This window comes from Mauremys mutica, chromosome 2 (assembly GCF_020497125.1).
Source record: "Mauremys mutica isolate MM-2020 ecotype Southern chromosome 2, ASM2049712v1, whole genome shotgun sequence".
Taxonomy (NCBI): Eukaryota; Metazoa; Chordata; order Testudines; family Geoemydidae; genus Mauremys; species Mauremys mutica.
This window is the reverse complement of record NC_059073.1, coordinates 19,743,778-19,766,184: the sequence shown is the minus strand read 5'-3', so window position 1 is coordinate 19,766,184 and position 22,407 is coordinate 19,743,778. Positions and strand designations below refer to the sequence as shown.

At 41.6% G+C, this 22,407-nt stretch overlaps 1 protein-coding gene across 4 annotated transcripts in view; it reads left to right on the top strand.

Moving 5' to 3' along the window:
• Positions 1-22,407, top strand: part of EFR3A (EFR3 homolog A) — a 139,641-nt gene that overhangs the window by 85,075 nt on the left and 32,159 nt on the right. For all 4 annotated transcript variants that reach the window (XM_045006214.1, XM_045006215.1, XM_045006216.1 and 1 more), the window contains 5 exons: positions 16,107-16,185; positions 17,540-17,675; positions 19,510-19,674; positions 21,091-21,205; positions 22,179-22,230. In XM_045006214.1, the coding sequence (XP_044862149.1) occupies positions 16,107-16,185; positions 17,540-17,675; positions 19,510-19,674; positions 21,091-21,205; positions 22,179-22,230 (547 nt within the window). The remainder of the gene's footprint in view (positions 1-16,106; positions 16,186-17,539; positions 17,676-19,509; positions 19,675-21,090; positions 21,206-22,178; positions 22,231-22,407) is intronic.

Here is a 22,407-nt window from a genome sequence, read left to right as displayed (position 1 = left end):
ATATCAAAAGTGAATGAACTGTAGAAACTGGCATTTATATTCCAATAATGATTTCACAGTGATATAAATTACTGAAAGCAATTTACACCACATGGAAAGACCTGGGAGGAAATTGGAGCAGTTACTGTTTTTGCTGCTACATATTCTGACATCAGTATTCATACTGAAGAAGCTAAATCTGAAGATATAAGTGGTTTGTGTTTTCCCCTTAGAATTGGCACCAGTTCTACCTTCACTTAAGTGACACAACTCCCAGTGACTGCAGTAGGTGTTGCAGTGGTGTACTGGGCCTACGTCTGCATTTAAGGACAAGTCTGCATAGTAACCAACAATCTTCATTTGACTAGAAGTGCTCCAAACTTTGCAAATCCATCCCTGGTTAATCAGTCCCAGTCAGTGTGCCAGACCATGCAGCCTACAGCCTGAAGGGTCATCTACTGCACTGTTCTCCTGCAACTGCAGAGCTCAGTGAAGAATAACCATTAGGCCAGCTAGTGTCTGATGCCTCTTGCTTTACTATGCCTCTGAGTTAAGCCCTTTGAAGCCTCGGTGAGGAAGCAGTATAACAGCCACCCTCTCCCTGCATTCTAAGTTTCTCTGGGATGAAGGAGAGAGGAATCCTTTTAGTAGATGAAGAAATAAGATTTTATTTTTCTTGACTGTGTCCATTTATAAGAGAGCTTATTTGAATCTCTGGCGGGGAAAGATGATCCAGTAGTTAATGCATTAACCTGGGAGACCCAGATTCAATTCCCTGCTCTGCCACAGACTTCCTAAATTATCTTGAGCAAGTCTCTGGCCATCAGTAAAATGGAGATAATAGTACTTTGCAACTTCACAGGGGTGTTGTGACGATGAATACATTAAAATATTGTGAGGCTGTCAGTACAGTAACAAGGCTGGCAACATTAGTGCCTGAGACAGATAAGATCTAATGTCAACCTACTGATGGTTTTTCAGGATTGACTTTAAAATCTCCTTGCCTTTGGCAAGAATTCTTAATGCTCATTCAGTGTCAATATGACTATTAATATATGCCTTGTCTCAAATTCTCACTTTTAGTTTTGGTGAAATCTGACTACTCCATCAGGCAAAAATTTACTAGTTAGTGAAAGTTGAAAAGAGTTATAGTAATATGCACACGTTGGGTTGTGTTTTGTTGTTGTTTAACATTCTCAGACTGTTTAGAATCTCATATAGCTATACCTCAGCTATGTCTCCAAGGGGAAAGGAAGGCTATTCACTATAAATTGAGTTTTCAGAGTATAATACCCCTACAGACTTGAATTTTACCACAGCATCATCTATATAAAGTTTTTGTAATAATAGAGAAGGATTGGTTGTCCTTCCAACAAATGTGATTCAAGAGACTGCTTTCTGAATGGTTCTTGAATTGCACCATTAAGGCTCATACTCCAAAGAATGTGGATCTGCATATGCAGTGTAGTCTGATAACTCTCTAGCTACTCTACAGGAATGTTATTGGCCTTTACTTTCTTGGTGTTTAGAAATACTTGTAAACTGATACCTTATGCTCCCAGCTGACTTCTATCATTTAATTAAGCTATATATATATTTTCCTTTTAATACTCTTCAGTAGTTATGCCTTCAAATTGTGTTCATTTTAGTCTCTCTTCTCTGAATTTCTTTGAGTTTATTTGATTCGAGATGAAAAATGCTATATGCCTAAATACAACATGGGAAATAACTGGCTAGGCAGTAGTACTGCAGGAAAGGATCTGGGGGTTATAGTGGATGACAAATTTAAATATGAATCAACAATGTGATGCAGTTGCAAAAGGCTTATGCTATTCTGGGGTGTATTATCAAGTGTTATGTGTAAGACGTGGAGGCAATTCTGTTCAGCACTGGTGAGGCCTCATGGAGTACTGTGCCCAGTTTTGGGCACCACCCTTCAAGAAAGATGTGAAGAAACTGGAGAGAATTCAGAAGAGAGCAACAAAAATGACTAAAGTTTTAGAAAACCTGACCTGTGAGAAAAGGTTTAAAAAACTGGTCATATTTAGTCTTGAGAGGATGGATTTTTTTGAGGGAGGGGAGGAGAGAGCTGGTAAGTCTTCAAATATAAGAACATAAGAATAGCCATACAGGGTCAGACCATAGGTCCATCTAGCCCAGTATCCTATCTTCCAACAGCGGCTAATGACAGTTGCCCCAGAGGGAATGAACAGAGCAGGTAATCATCAAGTGATCCATCTCCTGTCGACCATCCCAGCTTCTGGCAAACAGAGGCTGGGGACACCATCCCTGTCCATCCTGGCTATTATTCTCCATGAATGTATCTAGTTCTTTCTTGAATCCGGTTATAGTGTTGCCCTTTGCAACATCCTTTGGCAAAGAATTCTACAGGTTGACTGTGCATTGTGTGAAGAAATACTTCCTTTTGTTGGTTTTAAATCTGCTGCCTATTAATTTCATTTGGTGACCCCTAGGTCTTGTGTTATGAGAAGGAATAAATAACACTTCCTTATTTACTTTCTCCATACTAGTCATGATTTTATAGCCCTCTATCATAGCGCCCCCCCCTTAGTCATCTCTTTTCCAAGCTGAAGAGTCCCAATCTTATTAATCTCTCCTCACATAGAAGCTGTTCTGAACCTTTTCCAATTCCAATATCTCTCTTCTGAGATGGGGTAACCACATCCGCACACAGTATTCAAGATTTCGGTGTACCATGGATTTCTATAGAGGCAATATATTTTCTGTCTTATCTCTCCCTTTCTTAATGATTCCCAAAAATCTGTTCGCTTTTTTTACTGCTGCTGCACATTGAATGGATGTTTTCAGAGAATTATCCACAGTGACTCCAAGACCTCTTCCTTGAGTGGTAACAACTAATTTAGGTCCCATCATTTTATATGGATAGCTGGGATTGTTTCCAATGTGCATTACCTTGCATTTATCAACATTGAATTTTATCTGCCATTTTGTTGCCCAGTCACCCAGTTTGTGAGATCCCTTTGTAGCTATTCAGAGTCTGCTTTGGACTTAACTATCTGGAGTAGTTTTGTTTCATCTGCAAACTTTGTCACTTCACTGTTTACTCCTTTTTCCAGATCGTTTATGAATATACTGAATAGTACTGGTCCTAGTACAGATGCCTGGGGGACACCAGTATTTACCTCTCTCCATTCTGAAAACTGGCCATTTATTCTTACCCTTTGTTTCCTATCTTTTTACCAGTTACCAATCCATGAGAGAACCTTCCCTCTTACCCCATGACAGATGACTTTATTTAAGAGCCTTTGGTGAAGGACCTTGTCACCTCAGGATGTGACACAGAGATAAATTGGGCTTTCTGAAAATATAAGTACACTATGTCCACATGCTTGTAGAATTCTAGTAGATTGGTGAGGCGTGATTTCCCTTTACAAAAACCATGTTGACTCTTGCCCAACAAATTATGTTCATCTGTGTCTGATAATTTTGTTCTTTACTATAGTTTCAACCAGTTTGCCCGGTACTGAGGTCAGGCTTACTGGCCTGTAATTGCTGGGATCACCCCTGGAGCCCTTTTAAAAAATGTAAATCCGCTTCTGTACCAAATGACTGGATAGCTAATGTGACATCCCTGCACCCCAACCCTCTGGCCCAGCCCTAAGCCCCCTCCCACACTCCAAACTCCTCTGCCCCACCCCTGCCACTCATCATCCCCATATTGGTGGACATGACAAAATTCATTCCGCTCTGGTTATAAAAGAGGGAACATTGGGAATACCATCTGATTCTGGTGACTTATTACTGTTTAATTTATTAATTTGTTCCAAAACATCCTCTAATGACACCTCAATCTGGGTCAGTTCCACAGATTTGTCACCTCAGAAGAATGGCTCAGATTTGGGAATCTTTCTCACATCCTCAGTCATGAAGACTTACGCAAAAAATTCATTTAGTTTCTCTGCAGTGGCCTTATCTTCCTTGAGTGCTCCTTTAGCATCTCGATCGTCCAGGGGCCTCACTGGTTGTTTAGCCGCTTTCTGCTTCTGATGTACTTACATTTTTTTTGCATTACTTTTTGAGTCTTTGGCTAGTTGTCCTTCAAATTATTTTTTGGCCTTTCTAATTATATTTTTATACTTAATTTGCCAGAGTTTATGCTCCTTTCTATTTTCCTCACTAGGATTTAGCTTCCACTTTTTAAAGGATGTCTTTTTGCCTCTCACTGCTGCTTTTACTTTGTGTGGGTGCGGTGGCATTTTTTTTGTTCTCTTACTATGTTTTTAAATTTAGAGTATACATTTAAGTTGAGCCTCTATTTTGTTGTCTTTAAATAGTTTTCATGCAGCTTGCAGGGATTTCACTTTTGGCACTGTATCTTTTAATTTCTGTTTAACTTTCTTCCTCATTTCTGTGTAGTTCCCCTTTCTGAAATTAAATGCTACAGTGTTGGGCTGCTGATACCAAGCAGTCCAGCTATATTCACCTCTTGGACCTGATCCTGTGCTCCACTTAGGACTAAATCAAGAATTGCCTCTCCTCTTGTGGGTTCCAGGACTAGCTGCTCCAAGAAGCAGTCATTTAAGGTGTCAAGAAAATTTATCTCTGCGTCACATCCTGAGGTGACATGTACCCAGTCAATATGGGGATAGTTGAAATCCCCCGTTATTACTGAGTGTTTTATTTTTATAGCTTCTCTAATCTCCCTGAGCATTTCGCAGTCACTATCACCATCCTGGTTAGGTGGTTGCTAGTATATCTCTACTGCTATATTCTTATTATTCGAGCGTGGAATTATCATCTATAGAGAGTCTATGGTATAATTTGGTTCACTTAAGATTTTTACTTCATCTGATTCTATGCTTTCTTTCACATATTGTGCCACTCCCCCACCAGCATGACCTGTTCTGTCCTTCCGATATGTTTAGGGCTGTCATAAAGAGGACATGGAGAACAATTGATCACTGTCCCCAGAACATAGGACAAGAGGTAATTGTCTTAATTTACAACAAAGGAGTTTTAGGTTAGTTATTAGGAAACCCTTTTTAACAATAAGGATAATTAATTACTGGATAGGTTACCAAGAGAGGTTGTACAATCCCCATCACTGGAGTTATTAAAAACTGGCTACACAAACATCTGTCAGGGATGGTCTAGGTGTACTTGGTATTCCTTCAGTGCAGGGGGCTGGACCAAATGACCTGTCAAGATCCCTTCCACCCTATATTTCTCTGCTTGTGTGTTTAAACACTAAGTAGTGATTGTAGTGATGTACCAAAAAATACCAGCATATACCATATGATAGATGTACTTTCCAGACAGTGACTTATACAGTGACACTGCAATGTTCTTAGTCCTGATGTTTTCTGTACTTCTCAGTCATGTGGTGCCGTAATATTTTGCAAGCTCCTATCCCATTTGCATTCATCTTCCAAATTACCAATTCCTCTAACTAAAACTGGTTATTTCCATTCAACATTCCCATCTTTGAGGCTGAAACTTTCCAAGCATAGTCTCTGCTGATTACTGGAACTATTCTTGCTGAAAAGTTCCATGTTATGAAAACTTTAGCACATGGAAAACTAACAGTAAGTGGACTTTCAGCCATATAACCCATTTTTAAATGATTACATATAAATATAGAAATAGTTTACAGACACAAATTGTCAATCTATTGTATGGATTTTATTTTCATATTCACACTGAATCTTCCAGCCTATGAAGGGGCAAATTATCTTGTTTTCCAATAAGGCAAATGTTAAAGAATACGGTAATTTTGTTTCATTATGTTTATAGATTAGTTGTGTACCAGCTGGCAGCAAGCAACATTTCATATCTGTTTAATATAATGTACATTTATTTGAAAAAACAGATTTTTTTTTTAAAAATAGTGCCTCTTCACTCGGTAAGCATTACAAAAGAAGCTTTTCGGTCAACCAGAATTTTAAAGCAAATGCTGTATTTTACAAGCATATTTATTTACCTACCAAAAAATACTGAATCTGATGGAAATAAAATAAATTATCATTTACAGTTTGACACCAATCAAACACTATACCTGTCGAGGCTAAAGTTTCAGAGATCTGGAGATTCTATGCAAATCACATACTGACTTAATTTTCATAGTTGATGACTTATGCCTTGCTTCATTTACATAAATGACAGCAAATGTTGTCCCCATTACCAGACTTAAGATTGACAAGACTGTAGCATAGAATGTAGGAATTGCTGTGCCTCTGGCATCTCTGCTCCTTGTTCCGGACTTGGTGAAGGGGTGTGGTATGGTTGCCAGGACTGTGCTTGCTGTGGGAGGGGAGGGGGATCCGGCTGTTTCCTTCTATCAGTTTTTCTGATTGGGCTGCTAGCACCTAGTTGATTAGCTAAGTCTGGCGGCTCCTTGCTCTTCGTAATATGGCTGCTGGTTCTCTTGCTGCTGCTCCCTGGTTGCACGCAAGTTCCTGTGATCAGGGAGAGATGGCTAGAGCACTACTCATTTTGATCTAGCCATAGCTCCAAGTCTGTGGTCATGGTTGAGGGGTTTTTTTTGTGGGGGGAGAGATGACTAATGCTCTAGGCCAGGGGTTCTCAAACTGGGAGTCGTGACCCCTTAGAAGGTCATGAGGTTATTACGTGGGAGGTCACGAGCTGTCAGCCTCCACGCCAAACCCTGCTTTGCCTCTGAAGGACATAAATCTACACCGTGTAGAGGTTAAGCACAGGAGTTTATTACACACAGCGCTGGCAGAGTGTCACCTTGCTTATTAGGCTCAGAGACACTGTCAATCAATTGATTACAATAGAATATATAGATTTTTTTTTTTTTTATGGGCGGGGGAGAGTGACTGGATAGGCAGTTCCACACCCCGGGATAGGTTTTGTAGCAAGACAAGATAGCACATTAGCCAATGGTTAACAGGTAACATAATGTCTCCGCCCATGGTTTTAAGTTAGCAAGTTAACTTTTAATTAATGCTTTGATAAAATTTGATAAAATAGTATAAAATATATATGTTGAATTTTGGTTTGGGGTTTATAGGAATGGCGCAACTCCTTTGATTGTCCAACAGGTACATTTTTAGGGGTTAAAGCAAAGAAACAGTGAAAGTATATGGCAATAAAGATTGTCTTCTGTGTGTCTTAAGGCAGGCATTGGTCCCTTGAAAGGGAGGTGGAAGGATGCCATATCTTATACTGATATGTGCTACTTTTCGTAAACCCAGGGTTGGATCTGTGGGAAGAATGTCTCCCTACAGAAGAGACTAACACAATAGGAATAGGGATTTTTTGTTTAATTTGAAACATTTGATTAAACTTAATTATTTAGTTATTGCTTTAACAGTTGGCATTTTTACTGACCAAGCATATTTTTAGCAAAGGCAATATTATTTTGTTTGTTTTGCTTTTTTTATTTAGCTAATTCCTGTTTGCCAGGCCTCTGGTCTCTTGACCATACTCTGGACTTTGGGTCTGGAAAAGAGCTGGCACAATTCATATACCAGGTTGTTATATAAAATGCACATGGATTTTAACTCTTCAGCCTCCAGCATTTATAATAACATTAAATGTGTTTTACTTTATTGGCGGCGGGGGGTCGTACTCATAGGCTTGAGAACCACTGCTCTAGGCTATGTCTCTATGGTTAGAATCCTCCAAAGACTCTAACTGTAGATATCCTACCTAGAGTGGCAAAACAATAGTTTCATCTTAGTGTGTCTCTTCAGCTTTAAGCTCCTGGGTAGGGTTGCTACTTGTCCAGGTTTTCCCAGGATCATCCCTTTTTTGAGGTAACTGGCTTGGGAAATCTGTAAGGGTGTGCAGTGTACACTTCCTGCTGTCCAGTTTTATGGGGTCAGGATCATCTTGGATGTCTGGTTTTTGCACTTCAGAGGTAGTAGTAATACTCCTGGGTAAGAGCAGTTTTGAAAGCCACTAAAGACAGCAGTTTCTTGTCTCAAACAGGAGATTTAACAAGCCTGAATATCTATTGTATTTTCATCCGCTTTTAAATATAGTAGGTTAGAAATCATATTTGTCTTTGCTACTGTTTGTAGGTTTGGCTTGACATGAATAATTGGCCATCGATGAGGCCTCATTTCTTGGAGCCAGGATTAGGGAGGTAAATGGATCAGGAGGCTGGAAACAGAATGCCTGTACTAGCTAAGATAAGGGGAAACACCCAGGAAACCATTTACAATGGACAACATAACAAAGGATAAGATAAGCCTGGAACATAAGATGAGGTAAAGAGCAAGTTATGTATGAACAATGCATGCTGTACAGGGATTGGTTCCCATAAAATGACCAGGCCAATTTCAAAATGTGTGATGCAATGTATAGTAAATGCAGTGTAATGAGTTAAATGTATATAAAGGGAAAAGGGTTGCTGTGTAACTTTGGATGTGTGGTATGCCCCGTACCCACCCTCTATGCTTGAGCCTGAGCAGGCTTCAACTGCAGTTTGATTGTATGCCAATAAAGATGAGTGATAGTTTGGAGTTGCACTGAATTCTTGGGAACTGAATGGATAAGGTCTCAGAAGCCACCCAGCATCCTCCCGAGTGGGTAAGGTCTCAGAGGCTACCCCAACACTGTTAAAATTTTCATTTTTGTCTTTGGAGGGGTGGGGGAAAGCATTTAAAAAGGCATATCTGCTGTACTAGGATCCAGCGTGGAGTTGTTGTTTTTTAACTTTTGTGCACATTGCAACCTTTTACAGTGGTTGTTTTACCAAGTTCACCTTCAGAAATTTGTCAGCATGGTAGTGTCCTGTTAGTGACAAGAGTAGGCTTAAGTATCAGAGGGGTAGCCATGTTAGTCTGGCTCTGTAAAAAGCGACAAGTGGCACGTCATAGACTAACAGACGTATTGGAGCATAAGCTTTCGTGAGTGAATACCCACTTCGTCAGATGAATGCTTTTTGCAGATCCAGACTAACACGGCTACCCCTCTGATACTTGACACCAGGCAAGACACTGCATTTAGCCGTATCGAGTGGAAATCCATCAACCTCATGAAGAGTAGGGTTATAATCCATTTTTTCTTATTTTAGGTCAAGTCATCTTACTGTCCCTTATCAGTACTTATCCTGGATTGTTTGTGATGGTAGTAATTGTCTGATATGTCCAGTGGGATTTTCTTTTACTACCCTCTTATACTGTACTTTCATTTTCCTCTTCCTCTCCAGTTGTCTGAAACTTTTAATTACTTCCTTTCACTGCTTTCCTTTTCAGTTTCACTCTCATCTCTTCCCTTCCTGTTGGCCATGGTCCCCCCCCCCCAGCATATCTAGCATTAGATGGAAGCAGCACTGCAAGGGTTTAACTCTAGATCAGTGGTTGCTAACCCAGTTGCGATAGACTGGTTGATCCTGCAGCCTCTGCCAGTCAATCATGATCTCTGGCCACTAAAAGTCCGGCAGTGCAGCGGGGCTCAGGCAGACTGCCTACCTGCCCTGGCCCCACACTGCTCCCGGAAGCAGCTGGCTGCTGCCACGTCTTTGTGGCCCCTGGGGGGAGTAGGGTGAGGTGGCTCCAGACACTGCCCCTGCCTGCAGCTTCCAGTGGCTGCCAATGGAACCAGCCAATGTGAGCTGCAGGGGTGGCGCTTGCAGGCACAGGCAGCGCATGGAGACCCGCTGCCCCCCACACCTCTCCCAGGGGCCACAGAGACATGCCAGCTGTTTCCCGGAGCAGGGTGGGGCCTGGGCAGGCAGGCAGGCAGCCTGAGTCCTGCTGCACCCCCGACTGGGAGCCGCCTGTGGTAAGCGCCTCCTGGCCGGAGCCCGCACCTCGCACCCCGTCCTGCACCCGTCCCATCCCAGAGTCCCCTCGTGCACCCAAACTCCCTCCCAGAGCCCTCACCCCCCTCCCCACATCCCTCTTGTGCCCCAGCCCACTGCTCCAGCCCAGTGAAAATGAGGGTGGGGGAGAGCGAGTGATTTGAGGGAGGGGAGTGGGGAAGGGGCAGGGTAGATCCTGGGTTGACCTTAAATTCAAAAAGTTATCTTGTGCATAAAAAGATTGGAGCCCACTACTCTAGACACAATGCCTGGGATAGTCCTCAAACTCTAGTGGCACATCTCGCAGTCAATGCAAATAGCATAATTTTATGATCCACTATGGGGACAACAAGCCATGATCATCTAGGGCAGTGGTCTCCAAACCTTTTACGCTCAAGATCACTTTTTTAATTTAAGGGCAACCCAGGATCTACCCCGCCCCTTCCCCAAGGCCCCCGTCTCTTCTCCAAAGCCCTGCCCTGCTCACTCCATTTCCCCTACTCTCTTTGTAACTCGCTCTCCCCCACCGTCACTCACTTTGACCAGGCTGGGGCAGAGGGCTCTGTGCACTGCCCCTCTCTGCAAGCACTGCCCATCAGCTCCCACTGGCCACAGCTTCTCTTTCCCAGCCAATGGGAGCTGCAGGGGTGGTGCTTGCAGATATGGGCAGTGTGTGGATGGAGACCTCTGCCCCTGGGGTCATGCTGGCCACTTCCAGGAGCGGCGTGGGGCCAGGGCAGGCAGGAAGCCTGCCTTAGCAGCAGCCCCACTACAGCACCAGAGATCCCGATCGACTGAGAGATCCTCTAGGATCGACCAGTCAATCCCGATCAACCGGTTGGTGACCACTGATCTAGGGGAATAGAAATAATGTGAAGTTGAATTGCATCCAAGGTGTAATATTGTAACTAAAATATATGGTGGTTGTCCTTATATGTATTTTTAACCCATGTAAGGAGGAATTAGTAACTTGTTTGTTTAATTTTATCTCGGCTCTTGTTTAAAAAAAAAAAAAAAACCTACCAAATTACATCTTCCATTCTTAGCTCCTGTTGATTATGTAACAACCATACTACTTTGTTACATAAAATAAAAAGTTGCTTGAATATCAGTCAGATGCTTTCTTTGTTAGTTCCATTTTATAGCAATGTTTTTTTCTGTCATAATAGCCTTTTCCTCTTCTCAGTGCTAAAATGGAAATGAAAGACTTTAGTTCTGCTTATCTTATTTTTTAAGTCAGCACACTGCTGTGAAGTGCTAATGCCTTTAAGATGTGCCATGCTGTTAATGCCTTTCCTCTGACAAAAAGGAAACATTTCCGTATTTCTTTCATTGGGCTGTTTTTTTGTCTTTTTTTTTTTTTTTAAGGCTGGGAAGTGAGAGGTTATTCAAAAGAGAACTTTTATAACCTGGCCGGCCAATGTTTTGGTAAATTTTATTTCCCATTTTAAAATAAATATAGAGGGGAAATCTTTGTATTAATTACTTGTTTTGGTTAATGAGGACATATAGAAGCAGGAGTGTCAGATACTGAAATGTAAATACTTTTTTCTCTTTTTTTTTTTAGTCTATGTATATTACCAGAGATGCATTGCCTGGAAGTATGAGCTCCCTTCTCATCACATCAAACACAAAGATTGAGTTCTTATTAACAAGGCCCTTCCAATTTTAGCTCCTCATACTTAACCAATCTCTTATTTCACCATGTTGTGACTTTCACCCTTTGTTTTAATAACGATGGTAGGCTCTCTCACCTGCTTGTCCACTTCTCCCAGAGATAACTTTTTGCTGCCCGTTATGTGTGGAATGCCCTCCAAAAATCATTTCACACATCCAGAAGCCTGTGTTTTATCAGATACTTTGGCATCATAGTAGAGATCTTAATGATGATGTCTAGACAAATTGCTTGTTAGTATCTCCTGAACAGGTATTAAAAAAGAAACTTCAAAGCCTGAGGATTGTACAATTAGTTAAAAATGTATATTAAACTTTTTTGTTCTCGTTGTTTTCACCCTTTCCCTGCCTGTATTTGTCCCTATTTTTAGGTTGTAAATTATTCAGGGCTTGGACTCTCTTTTATTGTATGTTTGTACAATATCAAATATGAGTGAGTGCCTGATTTTGTTCGGGGCCTCTGGGTGGTACTGTAATACTTATTCTCCTTCAAGTGATTAGTCTCTAAGGTGCCATAAGGGCTCCTCGGTTTTGCACATATACATTCCACTTTAGGTTTAGGGCACCCAATTCATTTCAGTAGGAGACTTTTCCAGTATTACCACTAGGTACCATATGCTCTTCTTGTGCATCGAGCTGAAGAAAAAAAGGGGCATGTCTACCACCCCTCTCTCAGTTCCGTGTCAGCGCCCATGGCAAGAGTTAGAGCTCCTGTAGCTTTTGTTTCAATTTGCCAGCTTTAAGTCTTCAGTGTATATAATTCTCACAGTTAGTCTTAGTCTGTCAGCACTGCTGGCACCACTGTTGCTCCCACCTTGTCCTCAGGGTTCTTCTGACCAGCAGGTCTCGTCGTTACCAAAGCCCCCATGGACCATAACAGGGAATGCTTCTCTTTCCAGATGAGTCCTACATCTCCTCATGAGGCCTATACTTTTATTCCCCTCTTAGATCTTGTCCAGGGGGCATGAGGCAGAAGGAACAGGACTGGTACTCTTAAAAGAGGTTCCTGTATGGTACCCTCCCCTATGGTCTACTCCAGGGGTTGGCAGCCTTTCAGCAGTGGTGTGCCGAGACTTCATTTATTTACTCTAATTTAAGGTTTTGTGTGCCATTAATACATTTTAACGTTTTTAGAAGGTCTCTTTGTATAAGTCTATAAGATATAACTAAACTATTGTTGTATGCAAAGTCAATAAGGTTTTTTAAATGTTTAAGAAGCTTCATTTAAAATTAAATTAAAATGCAGAGCCCCCCGGACCAGTGGCCAGGACCTGGGCAGTGTGAGTGCCACTGAAAATCAGCTCGTGTGCCGAAGGCGGCACGCGTGCCATAGGTTGCCTACCCCTGGTCTACTCAGATAATAGAATATCCTCCATGATCCTACTAGTCTTGGCCTGCTCCGAGGGAGTCTAGTCCTCCATCAGAGTTACAGTCCAAGAGGAGAGTCAAGTGCAGGAAATCTCTGGAGAGACTCCTTCCTCCATCAGCTGTACTAGATCCTGCTGAGGAAGGGGAATTAATGGAGGAAAGCCAACATGTCTTCTCTCCTTACTCCCTGCCCCCATATTTTACCCTGTTCCCGACATGAAGCAGTCACCCCATCTCCTTCTCCAGAAAACTTTAAAGTCTTTCAGGACTTGATGAGAAGAGTAGCTTCTTCTCAGGGTGTCAGGCTGAGCTCGTACAAGAAAACCCACACAGCCGCCTTAATATTCTATAGGCCCCTGCCCCAGGAAGGGTTGCCCTTCCCATTAATGAAGTCTTGCTAGAGCCAGCGAACGTTCACTGACCTCTATGCCACGTATGGCCAAGTGGGTCGATAGAGGTTACCAAGTCCCTAAGCAGGACTTTATTCCCCTTCCCCCCCCCCCCCCCAGTTTCTGACTCATCTGACACCAATGAGCACTCTCAGCAGTCTCATCTAGATCTGCTCCTGATAAGGAGTTCAAGAGACTGTACAGTAACTAAATGGAGGTTTTCTGTTTAGGTGCAATCTCAACCCATACCACCCCATCACACAGAGATATCACATGTATTATACTTTGTTACACTTGGAATCTTCTGACCTATCAGTTAGTTCTGTGAGAGTCCACTTGGTGTCAATATCTGCTTTGCATCTGCCAGTGGACAGGTTTTCTGTCTTCTCTCACCCTCTGGTTTCCAGATTTTTGAAAGGTTTAATCAACATCTACCCACCTTTGTCTGATTCAGTACCTTTATTTGATCTTAACTTAGTCCTCCCCAGATTAATGGGTTCTCCTTACTGTCTATGAAGAAGGCATTCCTGGTGGCAGTCATCTCTACAACGAGAATTTCAGAACTTCAAGCTCTCTTAGCTGATCCTCCTTTCAAAGTTTTTCATAAAGACAAAGTTTCTTTTAGGCCACACCCTCAGTTTATGCCAAAGATAATTTAGGCTTTCCACCTGAATCAAATGATTCATCTTCTGGTGTTTGTCCCCCCCCCCCCTCCCCCCAGATCTCACTCTTCAAAAGCGGAAGACACATTCCATACCTTAGATGTTTGCAGAGCTCTAGCATTCTATCTGGATTACACTGTCTCCTTCAGAGCTCTCTGAGGTTCTTTGTAGCCTAAACTGAGAAAGTTAGAGGCCAACCTGTAACAGCTCAGCAAATTTTTTGTTGGATTTCTGACTGCATTAAGCAGTACTACAGTCTTACTAAAGTCCTGAAGGATAACAGCTCAGTCTACTAGAGCTCAGTCTGCTTAATAAGCATTTCTGAGCAGCATCCCTATAGAGAATATCTGTAAAGCATCCACATAGTCATCTGTTCATACCTTTTCCAGACATTGACATCACTCGAGCCTGTAGAGATGATGCCAACTTTGGCAAGTCAGTGCTACAGTCTCTGTTCAAGTGATCTGAAGTCCACCACCTGCAAGAGAACTACTGATGAGTCACTTGCGATGGAATGTATATGTACACAGTCACTGGAAGGTGGGAAGAAAGGTTACTTATCTGTACAGTAACTGTTGTTCTTTGAGATGTGTTGGGCACATATATATTCCATGACTCTCTTCCCTTTCCCTACTACATTGGAAGCTACATATACAGGGATGTAGTGGACACACCCCTTTTATGTCCTTGTTTCTGCACACAAGGAGAGCAGGGGTGCATGCACTGCCTAGTGGCGCTGCTGGCAAAAGTCTCCAATTAGAAAATGTTGGGTGCACTTACACCTTAAGTAGAATGTATATGTGCACAACACACCTCAAAAACTGTTACTTTATGGGTTAAGTACCTTTTTTTTTTCTAACAGAACATTAGTTTTTTTCCTTTGGGTCCTCTGCCTTTTGTCAGGATCTGTAATCTGGCATGATGTTCAGGGCTTTTGCCCCTTGTATTCTGTAGTGGCTGATTTAAATAAAATATATTAGGCTTCAAGTACTGTGCTTTTTGAAAGGCAAAAGTGTTAATTACTAACTAGTGGGCATTATCTAGATGTGTCAGTCATCTGCTAGATGCTCTGTGCACCAGTTTCATATCCAGGGCACAAAAGAGGTGGCGTATGAGCTCCATCTGTTCATCTTGGAATGTTGGTTTAACACCAACAAGTCTGATTCTGGGGACCTGGACAAGTCCATGGCCAGAGGACCCTCCCCTTCCTGACCCAAGAGGAAGTAGAAAGACAAATCCCAAGCCTCATACATTGAAGGCTATTCTAGAAGCTCAAGCAGGCATCCGACCATGTGAGCTCAAGGCCTCAGATCTCTCTAGTGCAGAGGCGGATGAAGGAGGGAGAAGGTTTTCCAACTGCTTAGGGGATATAATCTTAGATTGTAAATTCTGAAGGACAGAGACTGACTTTTAATGCTTATACAGCATCTAACATACTGGCTTCTCAAACTTTATTGGGGCTTCTATATGGGTGCTACTAAAATAGAAATATTCTTAACCATATACCTACATTTGGTACTTTGGCTTACACAAGAGGATCAGTATTTCCTACTTCTGCAACAGCTCACCCTGGTCAGTCACAACTGTGAATGTGTCAGTGCCATTTTATGCATATGCTTCTTTTAAATCAGTGGTTCTCAAACTGAGCAACGAGTTTTTGCTTCCTTAAATGCTCTTGCTCAAAGCACAAGATACTGCTCTGTGCAGGCACAGGCTTGCAGTCACTACTGTGCAGTCTCTGATTGAGAGTGTGTAGGCACGTGCACATCCTATGCTGGAGAACCCATACGATCATATACTCGAACTATGAATTTTCAAAATATTGGCCTTTATGCCTCAGCTTCCTCAGCTGCAAGATTGGAATAATACTTCCTTATCTTACAGGGGGGTTGCTTTCAGAGGGACCTGTGAATGCTCAGTACCTCTGATAATAAAGCCACTTATTTAGGTTCCTAAATAGAAACTAAGGTGACCAACTTTAGGCACCCAAATATCCACATTCTAGCCAGAGGTTTTGGCAAATAGAACATGGATCTCCTGACTTCCAGTCCTCTTCTGTAATTACAAGACCATCATTTGAGAGCTAACTAGCTGAAAATCTTTTGATATACAGCAGTGATAAATGGGACCACAAAAATAGTCTCATCATTGCAAACAGGACTTTCAGTTTAAAATGACTGAAAACCAATTGCTAGAATAGAATCCATAATTTTGTGAAGAACCAGTATAAAAAACAAACACTGGGAAAAACTGATGTCGTCTGGTTTTTTGTTACAGACATTTAGACCATCACAAACTCTGGGACCCCAATGAATTTGCTGTCTCCTGCTTCAAAATAATCATGTATTCTATACAGGTAGGTTTGATCTAGTCCAGTGATTAGGCCTGTACGTACCACAAGAACAAAGCTGACTAAATGAATTATGTGCTCGCTTACTCATAATTAAGGCTACGTTTTGGTCACATGTATTTTTAGTAAAAGTCATAGACAGGTCACAGGCTGTGAATTTTTGTTTACTGCCTGTGACCTGACCATAACTTTTACTAAAAATGCCAATGAGTAAATCTTGGGCGGGGGGGCCCGGGTGCTCTGGGTGGGGCAATCCGGGGGCATTGAGGGAGGTGGCCCAGGACCCCGCTGGTGGGGGGGGGGGGGCATGCAGCATGGCCTGGGACCCCTGCTGGTGCTGAGGGGGAAGTGTTAGTGGGGCTGGCAGGGGCTCCCTACCCGGCTCCGTGTCCCTGCAGCAATTAGGTGGCGGAGGGGCCAGGGGACTCGACGCTCTGCTCTTGCCACAAGCGCCGGCTGCCACAGCTACCATTGTCCGGAAATCACAGCCAAGGGGAGCTGTGGGGGCGCTACCCATGGGTAGTGTGCGGCGTGTCGCCCCCCCCCAGCCCCTCCACTGCCTAGGAGCTGCAGGGCCATATCAGTGGAAGCTGGGGAGCCCTCCGTGCCTTTCCAATCCCCTAGCCCTGAGCCCCCTCCCACACACTCAAACTGCTGCTTCTGGCCCAGGTGCTGCCAGAGCCGTGTAGCCACTGAGCCAGCACCAGCCACTGCAGAAGTCACGGAAAGTCATGGAATCAGTGACCTCTGTGGCAGACTCGCAGCCTTACTCATAATGGTCGATTTCTATTTGGTGGTAGATGAAGGCAAAGAATGTATAATGTCTTTGCCATTTATGTGCCTTATAGGAAAATTTGATCTCATCCTCCAGTAGTTGTCAAACAGTTTAACCCTGTAACTGTGACCAAGAATCACAGCTGTTGAGTATCTAATCCCATATGTTCTCAGATTTTTAGGTGTGAGGAAGGAGGAAGAATAAAACTGACTTTCAAGTCATAACCAGCACACACATCCAAAAGGCAAAGAATTGTCACTTTATTAACTCAAACTATTGATACAAGTGATACAAGTAATATTTGCCATTCCATCAATGTACCACTTAAATAAGGCTGCGCTCATTCTGAGAAATTTTGAGAGATGAGGGGTACTAATGGAAAATGGTCCTGGCATCCTTTTTCCACCTTTAGTCAAGCTCTTTATTGACTGGAATTTAGAAATATATAATTGTGCCCAAAAGCAGTGCTAAAGAGAAGAGGAACACCACTCAAGATTATTAGTCTGAGTTCAGGGCTGAATATTTGTGTGTGGAGATATCTTTAATTAGAAAGGAAAGTAACAAACCATTTTTTTTCTTTTATAGGCACAATACTCCCATCATGTAATACAGGAGACTCTTGGACACCTTGATGCTCGCAAAAGGGATTCGCCACGAGTCCGAGCAGGCATTATTCAGGTTCTTTTGGAAGCAGTTGCCATTGCTGCTAAAGGATCCATAGGTGAGTCATGGTAAATGAATGGTATGAAACCAATGAACTATTTCAATGAATTTCAGAATGAATTAAAACTTAAACTGTTGGCTTTTTTTTTTACCATTTTTAGCTTTCCATTCAAATCCATAATTAAATCAGATTTTCCATTCTCTCTTTGGTGTGGTGGAACTTGCCCTAAATGTTGTTCAGCACTTAGAACTTGTTCCAGAGTGCTGGTGCTATAATTGCCGGTGTGGCCTACCATGACGGTTAGAGGGCCTCAGCCCTTTACAAGCAGGAATTCTAGGGAATGTAGACTTGAGTAATTATGTGAGAGAGACAAGGGCTGTTGCTTAGTCAGAGAGAAACCAAGGTCTAAGAGCCTCCACAATGACCGGCAGAAGGAAAACTTCTAAGTGAAGAGCAGTGGCCGAAGGGCCCAGAGTGGGACTGGCAGAGCTCCTTCCACAGAAGGAGCTGGGGCAGGACCCTGGCAGCAGGACAATTGGGAGTCCTTGGTAAGGAAATTCGGTGAAGCCCTGATACAAAGGTAATTGTGAAACTCTGGGGAAGAACCAAAAGGGACTTGAGGAGCCCAGGAACAGTGCTGAATTTTATGTTTAATAAATGAAACCCTAGCGGAGAGACTATGTGATGAAATTCAATATTATGTTTCTGATTTTTGTCTAGCCCTAAATAGGAGGAGAAATTGAGACACAGCAGTGCACCCACTTGGTGAGGTGCCTCTTATGGCACTAAATACATGTATCAATACTGATCCTTAGAACATGAGAATGGTCTGACCCAATATGGCCAAGGGTCCATCTAACCTAGTATTCTGTCTTCCAACAGTGATCAGTGCCAGATGCTTCAGAGGGAAGAGCAGAACAGGGCAATCATCAAGTACTCTATCCCCTTGTTCAGTTCCAGCTTCTGGCAGTTGGAGACTTAAGTACATCTGGAGCATTGTGTTGCCTCCCTAACCATCTTGGCTAATAGCCATTGATGTACCCATTATCCTTGAATTTATCCAGGTTTTTTTTTAACCCAGTTATACTTTTTGACAGTCATAGCATCCCACAGAAATGAGTTCCCCAAGTTCAGTGTGTTGTTTGAAGGGTACTTCCTTAGGTTTGATTTTAAACCTGCTGCCTATTAATTAGAGGGGATGACTCATGGTTCTTACGTTATGTGAAGGGGTAAACAACACTTCTTTATTTACTTTTTTCCACACAATTCTTGATTTTATGGACCTCTATCATATCCCATCCCCTTAGTCGTTTCTTTTCTAAGATGAACATTTTAATCTCTCATTGTATGGAAGCTGTTCCATACCCCTAACCATTTTGTTGCCTTCCTCTACCTTATCTAATTCTCATGTATCTTTTCTGAGATGAGGCAATCAGATCTGCACACAAGTCAAGGTGCGGGCATACCATGGATTTATATAATGGCATTATAATAATAGGAGATAGGTATATCTCCTAGAACTGGAAGGGACCTTGAAAGGTCATCGAGTCCAGCCCCCTGCCTTCACTAGCAGGACCAAGTACTGATTTTTTTCCTCCAGATCCCTAAGTGGCCCCCTCAAGGATTGAACTCACAACCCTGGGTTTAGCAGGCCAATGCTCAAACCACTGAGCTGTAGACATCTTTAAAATAGCCATAATGCTCCCTGTGGTTTTGTGTTGAAGACTTTGAGTTTCTGACTGCTTGCTTTCTTCTTCAAACAAATCAAGTTCACCTGTGCTTTTCAGCATAATCTACAGTTCTCTTGAAGAGGGGTTGCTGAAGATTTGTCTAGTTTTGTTAGGCATTTTTCATTTTTAAACTACAGCCATTATTATCTATTACTTTACAGGCCCAACAGTCTTGGAAGTGTTTAATACCCTACTGAAGCACTTGCGTCTCAGTGTTGATTTTGAATTAGGTGAGAGGCGTAGCTCAACTGGCAGTGCCAGTTTCAGCACAAGCTCCAAAGAAAGCGACGAGAGGATTGTCCAGAATGCCATTATTCAAACAATTGGTGAGTGAAGGGTTGTTTTTTTCCGTTGGGCATAGACTCACTTAAAAACTGACATGGGTATGAACTCTAAACACAGAGCACTCCTCTAAGTAAAGGTCTTGCCATTCACCTCTTCTCTATTTCCCCTCACTCCCACCAAGATAAGAGTAAGGTGTCTGACTGCCCCAGCTTTTAGAACACAGGCTGGGTTTGTGGGGTTGAGAGTTAGGAGCTGTCTTTTTACTTGTTAACTGGGCAAATAGGATTTCAATCGCTGACACACAATAAAAATGGAACTCTGTCGCTTTGGCCGAGTTGTATTGCTGATGAATATTGTGCTTTGGAAAAATACAAATAAAACCTGTGGGTTTATGCCTCTTACCTAAAACATAAACCTTGACACATAAAGCTGCTGTCTTAAATTTCCATATATTAATATATGCAGTGTATCATTCATATTTATACGATATCTGTATGATATGAAAACCACCTGGGCATTACAGTATACAGTAATGAGATATATTTTAAGTGTTACTGCTTGGAAACTTGATAAAAAATCAAATATAGCCGCAACAATGACACCTACTGGCCACTTGTATTTATAGGGTTACTGCAGTGTTTCCAAGAGATATAAAATCCTGTTTTAGCATCCATTCTGTAAATAATTTCATTAGCATAACTTCTCTCTTTTCAGACATTCCTGTTACTTTTGTGCTATTTGTGATACTATATATTTAGTGAAAATTATTACTTTAAATTTCCCCCAATTATTTAGGTCTGATTCCCTCAAATTTTTGTTCAGCAAATTTGGAAAATTAATCTGTTTCTTAAATTTCTCTATACCTTAACCATGATGACTGCAGTAACAATTTCTCAACCTCATTGTAAGACTCAACTTTCTTAAGAAAAACTGTCATGGTTTTAGAAATCTTTCTAGCTCAGAAATCCAGATTTAACATTACTTTATTGTAGTTTATAGGTGAAGAAAGAGCATAGTCATATTCTTTTAAGAGTTCTTTTTTGAGCACCCCATTCATGTTTAATAATAGCATAGGAAAGTGCAAAGGTAAGGAATTTGAATTAAATTTTGTTCTAGCTTGGAAAATTTCCAGCTCCTGAATATTCTGTTACCTTGCAATTAATGTCAAATGCCCTGGTTTAAATAGTATAATTACTCATGAAAGATGAGACTAGAAAGTGTGTGTGTGTTGGGGGGAAGAGGGAGAATGAGGCAGTCGTGACAAGCTGGTGTATGCTAATGAGCAGAGTTGCACAGATGATGACTCCGCTATCTATTACAGCCGTAATGCAAACTAGAAAATTGCAAAAGGTACAGGAGACCCAGATAAAGTAGATATTTTATTCCTTACATTTATTAACCTCTGTAGTATAAAGAGAGTAGCCTGAAATGTCATCTTTCTCTCCATTTTTATTTAGGGTTTTTTGGGAGCAATCTCCCAGATTACCAGCGGTCAGAGATTATGATGTTCGTTATGGGGAAAGTGCCTGTTTTTGGGACATCCTCACATTCGCTGGATACAAGCCACCTTGGGTTTGTACTTTGTTTTTGTTTTTTGAGCTTCTGAATATAAACTCTTTTCTGTTCTGAAGACCTGCTAAAGTAGAACTTCTTAAAATTGGAGTTTAAAATAACTCACAGCTGCTAGGTTTCTATTAAATGTGAGAGAGAAACAAGCCACACACGACAGCAGTATGAACCCAGCATCCAAAATGCAACTTTAATTACAGTTGATTGGAAAGCCCTACATATGCACTACAAAATTTCTGCTCTTCAAACTCATATAGGTGTTTCTAAAAATCACTGCACTTAATGTTCCATTAATTCCTTACATTTTTAGGAAGTATTCTTTTAGTCATGGAATTGTCTTCTGGCTACAAATTTTTAGACAGCTGAATAATTCAGAAAGTTTTCTGCTTCATTCTATACTAATTGACTTTAAGATTAAGAAGGAGTCATGGTGGAAGAATTTTATGCTGAACTCGTTTAACTTCAGATGGCTTCTTTTTCATTTTAAAATTGGGTCATCAACATGGACACTTAAGGCCTGATTTTTCAGAAGTGCCGAGTAGCCACAATTCCATTTGAATTCATTGGAAGCTATGAGTGCTCAGCACTTCTGACATTTAGGCTCAATGTATACCAAATTCAGCACTTCATATAAGGAAGCATTCAATATTGGTATACTTCTGAAATTTAGGCCTCTCTCTATTTATAGCATCATCCTGTGTTAACTTTTTATGTTCTTTGTGTCCAATTGCTTACTCAGTTGTGTGCCTTCCTGTAACTATCCCTTTGAAATAGGTTTTTTTTACCGATTTATTTGTACCTCTTTTGTAAGTGTCCACCCTTTTTTGGTTAGTCTTGTACCTTGCTCTCCTCGCTTGTTGTTTTTCTCTTGGCACACAAGAAATGATTAAAAACAGTATTTGTGGTTGAATAATATTTTGAAGTTATCCAGAGAAATTGATTCAAGCTAACTTTTGAGTATCTCCCCCGATTCTAGGGATTTGGGAACTAGGCGGATTCAGATCATGTTGCTGAGATCTTTACTTATGGTAAGCCTTATTTGTTAAATATATTTTCTAAAAAATGCTATAGATAACTTATTCTGTAAATGCACAGAATTTTGATTCTAGTCAGATTATGAAATGTGGTGTACATGTTCACACTACTAAGATATGTAGATATCTAGAGTGAAATCACAGCTACTCAAGCACAGGTGCTCTACAAGT